At 44.4% G+C, this 11,927-nt stretch overlaps 1 protein-coding gene across 4 annotated transcripts in view; it reads right to left on the minus strand.

Annotated features, from left to right (window-relative positions):
• The window catches only part of LOC103186464 (pro-neuregulin-2, membrane-bound isoform), a 42,742-nt gene extending 31,551 nt beyond the window's left edge, over positions 1 to 11,191 (minus strand). For 3 of the 4 annotated variants that reach the window (XM_042339991.1, XM_007905518.2, XM_042339990.1), the window contains exons 1-3: positions 10,965 to 11,187; positions 5,314 to 5,473; positions 1,374 to 1,492 (exon numbers count right to left, since the gene is read on the minus strand). In XM_042339991.1, the coding sequence (XP_042195925.1) occupies positions 1,374 to 1,492; positions 5,314 to 5,473; positions 10,965 to 11,079 (394 nt within the window). In that variant the 5' untranslated portion in view covers positions 11,080 to 11,187. Of the gene's footprint in view, positions 1 to 1,373; positions 1,493 to 5,313; positions 5,474 to 10,964 lie in introns of all 4 variants that reach the window. The other variant, XM_042339989.1, reaches the window with a different exon arrangement.
• Positions 11,192 to 11,927: the final 736 nt, after the last annotated feature.

An 11,927-nucleotide genomic window follows, 5' to 3' on the forward strand; every position in this document is an offset into this window, starting at 1 on the left:
TTCCTTGCATACTGACTAACACACAGTTCCATTTTTACCAGACAGCTCTCTGCGACACCTTCCCATGTCAGCATTTCACTGGCCCACTGTGAACCGCACACTGCAGCTACCAATTCTACGGATGAGCACGGACTAAACAACGAGATTCTGTGTTGCATTCCCTGCTATCAGTTGCCAGCTCACTGTTTCACAGTGTGGAGGCAACACTTCATTACAAACAACAACAACAACTTGCATTTATTTCAGGCAGGGCAGGGTCCCAGAGCGCATGATAGTTGCGGAGTCTGACGCTGAGCTGGAGGGACGAGGGGGGAGGTCTTCAGGCATGATCTGAAGATGAGTAAGAAGGGGGCAAGGTGGAGGGATTGAGGGAGAGTGTTCCAGAATTTCCAGGAGTAGTGGTTGAACGTGCGGACACCGATGGTGGAATGGAGGGGACAAGGGACAAGCAGGAGGCCAGAGCCAGCTGAGCGGAGGCAACAGGTAGTGGACTAGGGAGTAATCAGATCAGCAGGTAAGCAAGTATCTGTACAGACATACAGATACACGCATACACACACACAAATGGCAGCAATCAATGACATTGATTTCACATTATACAATTGCACCTGCTGTCTGCTGTCTGTCTCATGTATTAAGAATACACTATCATTCCACACTCTATCAAATGAATCGTGCGGCCTACAGACTGATGGGACACGGAGAATGCAGCTGTCTTTGCATTATCGTTGTTCTCTTGCCAACAAACTGTGACAACATGACAAATCAAGGTCTCTCAGGGTACAGACCGGCAATAGCTAACACACAGAATTCTTCCCACTTGGATCCCATTAACTGTGCAAGCCAAAGCTCCAGTAGGTCGGGTGGTCCTAGCTAGACAAGGTGCGGGGAGCTTGCCAGGCAATATTCACGTTGGCAAGCTGTGCGGATTTAGCTAGTTAAACTCCTAGCAGCTACATCCCCACCACAGCACTCTGTGGGGTCCCCAAGACTTGGCTCTTGCCAACCTGCACTTAATACTTTCCAGAATTAGGTCAGCAGCGTGCATCCCTCCAGAGAGAGCGAAAGAGATGGTTAGACTCCAACAGTTACCCCAACGCATACTCTGGAGTCCCCAAGCTTGGCTCCTGCCAACCTGGGCCTAATACTTTCCAGAATTAAGTAAGCAGGATGCATCCCTCCAGGGAGAGTGCGGATTCCATTCCAACAATCTATCTCTGGGATTTCCATGTGTAGGCGGGACGGATAGAACTTTCAGTTTGGTATGGATACTTTTAATCACGGTGATGGGCATGTGTCAGACACCTGGCTGACCAAAAAAAGAGAGAATCTGGCAAGAGAAAGGTTGGCAAAGCCACTGAACACAAACTTACCAGCTTGGACATTAATGGTGCACTTCGAAGTAACCTTGCCTTGACCATTTTCAGCCTCGCACGTATACTCCCCAGCGTCTTGTAACTTCACTTTATTTATGTGAAGCCGCGAATTTTTTCTGTGGGAAAAAAATGGGAAACAGCTTGGAATCGAATTTCAAACAGAGGGCCTGTCAAGTACAGGAGGAAGAACAAACAAACAACAGGTTGCATTTATACAGTGTGCAATTGTCTGTCACGTTTCGCCATCAAAATACACAGTCAATTCACTTTACAGTATATTCTGTGAAGTGCTTTGGGACGTTTCAAAGATGTGTTAAGGCACTATATCAAATGTAAGGATTATTTTTATTTTATTATTATAGTTGCCTTGGATCACTGCATTAAAAAAAATTAATTCGGCAAACATTTAACATAAGTTTCTTAATTCACGTTTTGCCTTAAATTATTCAGTAATATCATTCCTTACCCTTTTGCCCTTGACAAGCATTCCAATAGAGATCTAATGTGGAGTAAGGTTATATTACTTTGATGTGCGTGTGGCAAAACAGCATCAAACAATTCAGCTGAAAAGGCTTTTTATTTGTGAAAAAAAAAGGCAGCAAAATAAAGGTCAAAATCTTTGATGTTGTTGCAGAGAGGACTAGGGAAGGAGGTGTTATTTCAGTGCAATTATTGAAATTATAATACCAATTTGGGTCCGATTATTGATCGTTCACTGGAGAGTTCCCAACAATGTGAAATTCCGACAACAGAGCTAATCAAATGACTGTTGCAACATCATGCTTTTTGACTGCGAGTCAAAAGATGTTTCTCCAATCTTTGCCAGGTGGCTGGCAAGGCTGCATTGACAATATCACACAAGGATCACAGAGCGCTTGGTGTGAAATGACATTGAGGCACGGCAGATGCTTGAAAGAGCAGCAGTGCTGATTGTTTGGCTTAGATAATGAAGATTTTATTTTGCTAGTATCTGTTTGAAAATGTGGAGAGCACAGGGGAGCAGACGCAAATGAGAAAACACTCCCTGATTAGATCGATCACTTTTAGGAAATAATATTTGGGGATACAGCATATGAGTGGTTCAGGATATGACACGTGCATGTGGCTGCCAGGGTGGAGGAAGGTCAAACCGTATGGACCTTAGTCTTTTTTCGTCCAGCAATTCTTATGTTCCTTTGATTTCTTTGTGTGTGCGTGTTTATGTATGTGTGTGTGTGAGAGAGAGAGAGAGAGAGAGAGAAAGAAAGAGAGAGGAAAAAGAAGAATAGTAAGGAGTGAAGACCAGGGGTAAATAATGGCAATAAGAGATTGCTGAATATAATCCTTGCATTTGAAACTGCACCGTATCACGTCATCGGGACACCTCAAAGTGCTTTGCGGGATTCACTGCAAACTGGTGCAACCCTATGTATTTCGTGTCAATCAATCCTTCAGGAAGGGGCAGGGATGGTTGCAGAGCAGAGAAATACAATTATTTAAATCAGCCTCAACCCTCGGTGATGATAAAGCATTAATGGGGTTAGATCATCACTGCTGTACGAAGCAACGCCCGGAAAGTGGATCAATAAATCACACATCAGGTGATGCAAGCTGGTGATGTAGCTTCCAGCAAATGGAACGCCCAACACCCCCCAACCCAACCCATCCCTCACCCCGCACCGGAGAGCCCCAGATTTGGGTAACCACCCGACACGAAAGGCATCCTTCAAATGTCGTTGTTGTCGCTTTTACAAGAGACACTAACATTGCTTTCAACTGATGAACAACTTGCAAATTGGCGTCTGCAAAGGTGAAAAGCGCAGCCATTAATCTGCATGTTAAGGTTGCACTCCGCACATGGACCGCGAAGAAAAAAAAATCCACTCAAATGAGAATTACTCTCCGAAGGCCAGGTGCCGGCGATAATAAACGAGGAGAAATTAAAAAGTTATAAACTTAATTCATTAATAACTGAAAGCATCATTTATTACCCACCGTACTTACTGGGCCTGGACAATACCAGATGGCATTAACACTGCAGCTGTATCGATATTTGCAGGCAGTGCCAGTCTATATGACTGAGCACAGGCAATTATCCATTTTATTTAAATCCCACAATACATTTCAGCCCATGTTTGGACCCAGCAAACTCATTTTGTTTCACCAGCGAAAGGCAAGATGCATAGATTCTTCGATGAGATGTTAAACCCAGTTCCCCATCTGCCGACAATCCCCCAAATAAAATCAATCACTCACTCCAAGGCTGTTTGTGGGGTACTGCTGTGCACAAACCGGGTTCTGGGTTTCGCCCACAAAATGTATAGTCTCTGCACTTTAAAGTGTATCCTGTGAAGTACTTTGAGAAGTCTCGATGACGTGATAAAGCGCTATATCAAATGCAAGTATTATTATTATTATTTGTATTGGTAGGCAACTCAATGGCTTTGTTCTCAAATCAGCCCAAAGCTCCAAAGATGATCATAATTAATAACAATCATAATGGTAACACATTTGATACTGAGGCTTTCACGTCAGGAGGACGTCTCAAATTGCTTCACGGGATTTACTGTGAAGCGGAGTGGCTGTGTGTTTTGTGGGACCAGCCAATTTGCACACAGAATTGTCCTGCTCATTGCTGTAAAGTGAGTGACCGAATTTATTGGGCGATTGTCAACCAGGTCACCAGGAGACAAAAAAAACTGACAAATTGGTCTTTAGGAATATAGGTCCCGGGGGAACCTGGGGTTTTATTTCTGCAAGTGTTAAAACGTCAGGATAGATATGGCTTCAGTGTGACATTAGTGACAGGCAACAAAGAGAGGGAAAGCAAGAGAGCACCAAAACACAGCAGCTTTTCCACTCGCCTCAGGGATGACTAATGAGATCGGCTCACTGCTGCTAATGTTCCAATACAATTTACATTTGCACAACATCGAGGACACCTCAAAGCGCTTCTCACTGTTGGCTAGGGCAAGTTGGGGGGGTGCGGGGGGATTGGGAGGAGTTGAAGAGTCTATGAGCCAGAAAGTGAGCGACTGAGGGAGAGAGTGAGAGAATGAGTGAAATAGGGAGAGATTAAGTGGCGGAGAGAGAGAAAGAAAGAGAGAGAGAGAGAGTGGGAGAATAAGCAAGAAAGATAGACACAATAAAATAATAAAAAAATGGACAACAGAGAGAGAGAATGAACGAGAGATAGAATGAGCGAAAGTGATACAGAGGGAGAGACAAACACACAGGAGGGAAAGGAGTTGGGCTTTCGTGGTCAGTAAAGCTCACAGACAATAAATCTGCTAACATAATAAATGTTATCTCCAGTAGTGCGTTTTAGTAGCAATCAGGACTAAGCCAGCTGGTCCTACACTTGGCTCTGTGGTAATAGATCAATTTGCTTTGTTTATGTCCCCAAAAAGCCTAGGAGTAATGAGTGAAAGTGTGTTTTAATCTTGAACATTTCTTTTGTGAGAGGGATTCCTTCTGCAAGCTCAGAACCCAAACCATCATTTAAAAAGCTGACTCTCCGTCTGTTTACGTTGTGTAAAAGGTTACAGGCTCAGCTTCATCGCCTGTCCTCAGGAGAAAAGGCATCGACTACCTCGCACACTGACTTGTTGCAATTTACAGCCCAAACGAACCTTGTATCAGAGGTTGAGCCACGCACATAAAACAGGGGCCGTGAAATATAGACTGAAAGGGCGAGGGTGGCTCTGTAATGCAGAGGGTTTGGCGAGAGAGACAAAGAAAGAGAGCAACAGTGGATAGGATGTGCATTTCTTAAATGGAGTGCTCACTCACACAAAGGCACACAGTTACAGAGCAACACAACAGAAGCTATGATATCGGTATGCTTAAGGCTGATAGTTCCATGCTCCCCACCTAGGGATGGAAATTCCTGTGTATTCCTGGGGAATATATTTCAGTCACACGTCGAAGTTAGATGGTATATTTCTGGGGAACTTACTTTCCAGTCTTTATCTTAATTTCACCATTCTTCTTTAGCTCCATTCCATCCTTGAACCACCTGTACACGAGCTGAGGGTTGCCTGACGCCTCACATTTGAGAGAGAGCCTCTGCCCTTCCTGGAGAGTCTGATTTTTAAGTTTCTTCAGCTTCGGAACTCCTGTAGAGACAACAATAGGTCAATTTCCCCCGAACAGTCCGTCTATAACCAACAGCCAACAATCGCTCACAAAACCTGAGACCAACTTCCCACCCGATGAACGTGGACAGAATAAGCCAGTTAATGGAGCTGCGTCTTGGGGCTCCAGTACATTGTGTGTCAGCCAGGTGCAGTGGTAGTGCTCTCGCCTCTGAATCAGAAGCTTGTGGGTTCAAATCTCCACATCAGCATTTGGAATCACGTGGTCTAAGCTGACGTTCCAGTGCAGTGCTGAGGGTGTTGCATTGTTGGAAGTGCCGTCCTTCGGATGAGATATTAAAGCGAGGTCCCCTCTGCCTGCTCAGATGGATGTTAAAGATCCCGTGCCACTATTTGAAAATTCCTGGCCAACAGAAATAAAATCGGTCACTCACTCCTGTGGGACATTGCTGTGCGCAAACTCTCTGCCCATGAAATACACAGTCAATCCACTCTCCATTATATCCTGTGAAGCGCTTTGAAACATCTCTGCCATGTGATAAGGCTCTGTATCAAATGCAAGGATTATTATTATGACATTTTAATCAATGGCAGGTGACAGAACAGGAGTCGCTACTGAAGGCAGATCATTTCCACCGCAATAAATCTCAAAGTTCATTGTAATCTGGGTCGACTACTTTTATGGATGCTCAGGACATTTTATAGGTTGCGCACTAAACAGGATGTAAAGAGGTCTATTAGAACTTTGGACAAATGGTTCCTGGGCTCCCCAACAAGTAGTAAATTTGGAAAGCATTAACTTTCTGTTGGGTCTCTGCACTCCCAAACATTTGGATGTAACTCCTTCCAGTCCACCCCTTAAATTACAGTTGTTATACTTAACAGTAGGTTTTATTTTTAAGATAAAAGAAACATCAAGTCACACGTCAAATGATTTCTGGTTCTATTTGTGGCCACATTCCGTGTAAGTGCATATTATCACTGTCATATTACACAGTCTGTCTGTTCCAGGTGGACGCTAAAGATTCCCCCTGCGGCGCTACTCAAATTTCTCGCTGTAACGGTGTCCTGGCCGACAATCCCTAAAAACAAAAAGGGTCTTTTCACTTCCTGGCTGTTTGTGGCACATTGCTATGCATAAATTGTTGCAGTGGTCTCTCATAAAACACACAGTCACTACACTTCATAGTAAAATCCTGTGATGTGCTTTGAGACATCTTCCTGACCAGACATCCTGGGTTGAGACATCTTACATCTCACAAAGCAGTAATTAAAAGCCACATATTTTTTAAAAATGAGGTTTGATATATGGCTTTTCACATCAGGGGGATGTCTCAAAGCTCTTTATAGGTACCTCTGACAATGTAGTGCTCCCCCCAGCATTTCACTGGAACCCAAATAAAGATTCCCCCATTGCTTCCTTGGAGATGTAATTCAGTCTGTTGTGGTTTGCAGACTTCTCATCCTATACCTCACAGAATCAGACATCATAAACCCTATCCCACCCGGCTCTTTAGCCATCAGCCTTTTAATAATCTGTGAAATAAACTATGAGAAATGTTAATGTGTCTGAACATAATGTGGTATTGATTATCCTGCCTTAACCACCACATCAAACACAGAAAGAGAACGCACACATTACGCAATTTGCTTTCTTTTCCAATAACTTTTCCAGATTCAGTTGAAGTTTTTTTCATACCCTCTTCTTGGAACAGGTAGATTAGTATTACAAATCTATTTCAGTCACCCGTTCCCTCGAAAAAGTTATAAAAATAAATAAACTCATCAAAATGTTTAATAATAATAAAAAAACGCCTTTGTGATTGACAGTGTCAAGCACTTTACGACTCAAGACTGAGGTGGATAGATATTTGTTAGGTCAGGATATCAAGAGATATGGGCATGGGAGGGTAATTGGAGTTGAGGTGCAGATCAGCCATGATCTAATAGAATGGGGGAACAGACTCGAGGGTTTGAATGACCTACTCATGTTCCTATGTTCCCAGAACATGTTCCCAGTGTAAACCATCTCCGTTTGTTTCTGATGAAGCCTGAACATAACAGAATAAAGAGTTCGCTTTATATTAATCGCTTTAGTTTTGCAGTTTGCACACCCAGAACCACCCGCAACGCATTCGCCTCCGCCTCCAAAATACTTTGAGACATGAAAAGCATTGCCTCAATGCCTTGGGTTCTTACTACTATTTATCATTATAATTACAAATCATGTTCCATCGTCAAAACTCCAGAAAATAACAATCCTTGCACTTGATACAGCGACACAGAAAGGCCTCAAAGTGCTTCACAGGATTTATCACATATCCCACCACACAGAACAGCGTAGCGACTGTGTGTTTTGTAGGTGAACACAACAGCCAATTTGCACGCAGCGATGTCCCACAAACAGCTGTGAACCACAGAAATTTACAGCACAGTAGACGCCGATTCAACCCATTTTGCCTGTCTGTGCCGGCTCCTTGAAAAGCAATCTTTTCAGTCTCAATTACCTTTCTCCACATGTAATTGACTCATAGTTTAGGTAGTGAAGTGAATGACTAATTTTAACTGGGGTAGGGTGCGGTTTGGCTAAAACACCGGGAGAGAAACTCAACTGAGTCAAACTTCTCCAAACATATGCAATCTGTGAACCCCATATTCCTAACCGCATTACATCAGGCGCCTGAGGGTATGTCTGTCTGTCTGTCAGTTAAGTAGCATGGGTTTGAAAGCAATGCTCTGTGAGGTGTTACGAGTTGGCAGCCTAGATATTGTGAGTGAGTTTCCCCTTATTTACACACAATTTCACTTCTCAGAGCCAGATGTGCTCAACAATCTCAAAGCTTGTCTGCGTAACAGCTGGCAATGATATGTGAAGCAGATTTACCAACTCCCACTGATGAGCTCCATACCCGTGTGATGTTGTGTTCCCGAACTGGGTTCTTACTTAATGCCAGATAAACGGAAGTTTGTGGAGTGAGGAAATCTGCCTGAGGTTTTGTGCTGCCTGGGAATTGAGTCCAGGTCCTCTCACTTGCGAGGCGAGTGCTCTAACTAATATCCTACAGGACTCCACTGGTTGATTGATTTCAGTGCTCAACGCATACCTAAATCCCAATGAGACTGATTCCTCGATAACTGATTTCACTTTTGCCTTTTATCCACAGAGCAGAACATTGAGACTCTAGCAAGCAGGACCATCGAGTGGTCAGTGTGGGTTTCTGCCTGAACTTTAGCCTTCACCTGTGTTTGCGACAGTATGTGGAGTCCTGTAGCTTCAGTGGTTAGAGCACTCACCTCGCAAGCAAGAGACCTGGGCTCAATTCCCGGGAGGGTGAAACCTTGGGCAAGTTTCCTTACTCCACAAGCCTGATAATAATCCCTCAAGAAAATAAAAAGAATAATAAATTGGTCACGTCAATTACGACTGTTTGTGGGACACTGCTGTGCACAATTGGCTGCAGCATTTCACCCACAAATATACAGTCAATTCACTTTACAGTATATTCTGTGAAGCGCTTTGAGATGTCTCGAAGACGTGGAAAACACTCTATCAAATGCAAGGATTATTATTATTATTACGAACTTTACCCTTCACCTAAGTTTGCGGCAGTAACTGTCCAAAGAAGGCAGTTCCTCCCTGTGTCCAGGCCAACAATCAACCCCCAGATAAAATCACTTGCTCACTTTTTGGCTGTTTGCAGGAATGTTGCTGTACACAAATTGGCTGCCTCATTCGCTCACAAAAACACACAGTCACTATACTTCACGGTAAAATCCCGCAAAGCGCTTTGAGAAATCCTCCCAACGCAAAATCAAACACAAGGATTATTATTTATTCGCTGGGCTATGTAAGGATTTTGAAAATGAAACTCCCCCCACCCCCACCCCCTGAAAAATAGACCTTCAATTATAGAGGCAATAAAAAAACATAGCATTCCCTTTGTCAAAAAAAGCACCCAACAACAAACAGTTTTTCCAAGATGCTGCGCTTTTTCAAAAATGTCTAAAAGCAAATGAAGCACTTTCCAAGACATTACCAGCACAGATGCTGTTAAGGCACACATACACACACACATACGCACACATGCAAACACACAAACACAGCACGATTAGGCTACAACTCTGTGCGTCGCTCATGGGCACATACACACACAAAACGCCTATGCAATCTGTTCCGTTTAGCGCTTTGGAAATCACAGAGATACTTCCTTCCCAAAGAGTGGTGCTGACACCCCCAAACCCAGAGCTTCAACCCACCGACCAGAGCTCACATGTTCTATGTTACAAATGTTCTCTGACAGGAGCTTAGACTGTGAAAACACAAAGTGTGTTAGATTGGATCCCAGCGTGCGGATGCTCGCAACTACAACTTGCATTTATATAGCACCCCTCACGCAGGGTAGCGTGCCAGAGCGCTTGACGGTAGCAGAGCCGAGCTGGGGGGAGAGGGGAGGTGACCGTAAGTACGGTCGAAGAGGAAGGTCTTCAGGTGCGACCTGAAGATGGGGAAGGAGGGGGCAAGGCGGAGGGATAGAGGAAGAGTTTCGGGGCGCCTAGTGGAATGAAGGGCATGAGGGACAAGCAGAAAGCCGAGCCAGTCAAGCGGAGGCAGCGGGTAGCGGGTTGGGAAATAAGCAGGTCAGAGAGGTTGGGAGGTGCCAATTTCATTTCATGTGCAAGTGGTTCCGTGGGGTCCTGTAGCTCAGTGGTTAGAGCACTCGCCTCGCAATCGAGAGGCCTGGGTTCGATTTCCGGCAGTGTGAAACCTTGGGCAAGTTTCCTCACTCCACACTCCTGATAATAATCCCTCAAAAAAAAAAATTGGTCATTTCAATCCACGACTGTTTGTGGGACGCTGCTGTGCGCAATTGCCTGCCGTGTTTCGCCCACAAAATATACAGTCAATTCACTTCACAGTATATTCTGTGAAGCGCTTTGAGACGTCTCGAACGCAAGGATTATTATTATTATTAATAGTCGTAGTATTATTATAAACGCAGCTGAGAGAAAAGAGGGACATTTCACAGTGCCGCTCTGGTGAATAAAATCCCCAGATACTCAGAAGTGTATCCTCACATACTTCTGAACAGCGAAAAAAAACTGCACATCTGTGTGTCGCTTGTTCTCCTGCCTTCCCACTTTTCAACCGGTACAACTTACAGCACATTTTTTCCTGAAGCATCTTAAAACATTCCAGTGGGTACGTTTCTTTTTAAACACCCTCCTCCCCGCACACACACAAACACAAAATAAAAGCCCCTTGCATTTTACTTTGTAGGGTTTCATCTTCCAAAAAAAAACTTCTTCTGAACCGCCTCAGTAACTCGCAAGTTAAAACACATTCCCTCCTCCGCACACTATAAGGAGATGGCATTGATTCGCAAAGCAGCTTACGTACACAAGAAAGCAGCACAACACAACATAGCACAGAACAGCACAGCGTGGAAAAGACAATTGCAGAGTTTGCATCAGTTGCTGAAGGGAGCAAAGAGGCAGTGTCTTAAGCCCTTACCATCCTTGCCCTTCTTTCTCCCACCTCTGCGACCTTCCCCTCTCTTTTTCCCCTTGCCCTTTCCCTTCCTCTTATTTTCAGACATTCTGGGTTGATTCTGATAGTTCCAGAGCATGCAAGTCCCCACATACAACAACTCCCTCGCTCCCTCACTTGTACGCAGAGAGACCTCTGCTGCGGTAAGGCTCACTAAAACTTCCTTATCACTATGTTTATTCAACGCCCACTCTCGTACCTCCTACTTGCTGCATGACGTTTCCATTCAAGACACATTCACAGGTCACCTCTTCCTCCTCCCCGCCCTCCATCTCCCCCCCACCCACCCCCTACCCTCTCCCCAGCAATTCGATATTTTGTTTGCTTTGGAATTGGTGTAGAATGAAGGCATTGCCTTCAAATGTAGTTAAAGTCTTGTTGGTGCGGGAGTGAGTGGGTGTTTCTAAGAGGAGAAACAGCACCACATTCTCATGCCAGGTGTTAGGGAGATTCAATTTCTTTGCTTCTACTCATTCTCCACCAACATAACCACCACAACAAATTGCACTTCCACGTCAGGAGGACGTCCCAAGACAACCACGGGTTTGCACCCGAGCCGCGGAAATGGGAAACCACAGAAAACTAACACGCAAACTCATAATCTGGGACGCAGATCAAATGCGGAGAATTATTATTATTGTTATATTACTGCTTTGGCTTTATGACTGACGGGAAGTGTGAGCGGACGGAGCTATGCGAGGACGCCAAAAACAAACACACGACTTTGATGAGCAATAAAAATGGGATTTATGACCCTGACCGACAGAAACAGAGGCTTATCACAGATAGCGTGATTAGAGAGATGGTAAGCCATTAACACAGTGTGTTCCTCCAGGGATCAGGGTTAATGCATTATGGTGATCAAATTAGGAACATAGGAACAGGAGTAGGCCATTCAGCCCCCCGCCCTTCTATAGAATCATGGCT

The sequence above is a fragment of the Callorhinchus milii genome, unplaced genomic scaffold (assembly GCF_018977255.1).
Source record: "Callorhinchus milii isolate IMCB2004 unplaced genomic scaffold, IMCB_Cmil_1.0 Scaffold13, whole genome shotgun sequence".
Classification (NCBI taxonomy): Eukaryota; Metazoa; Chordata; class Chondrichthyes; order Chimaeriformes; family Callorhinchidae; genus Callorhinchus; species Callorhinchus milii.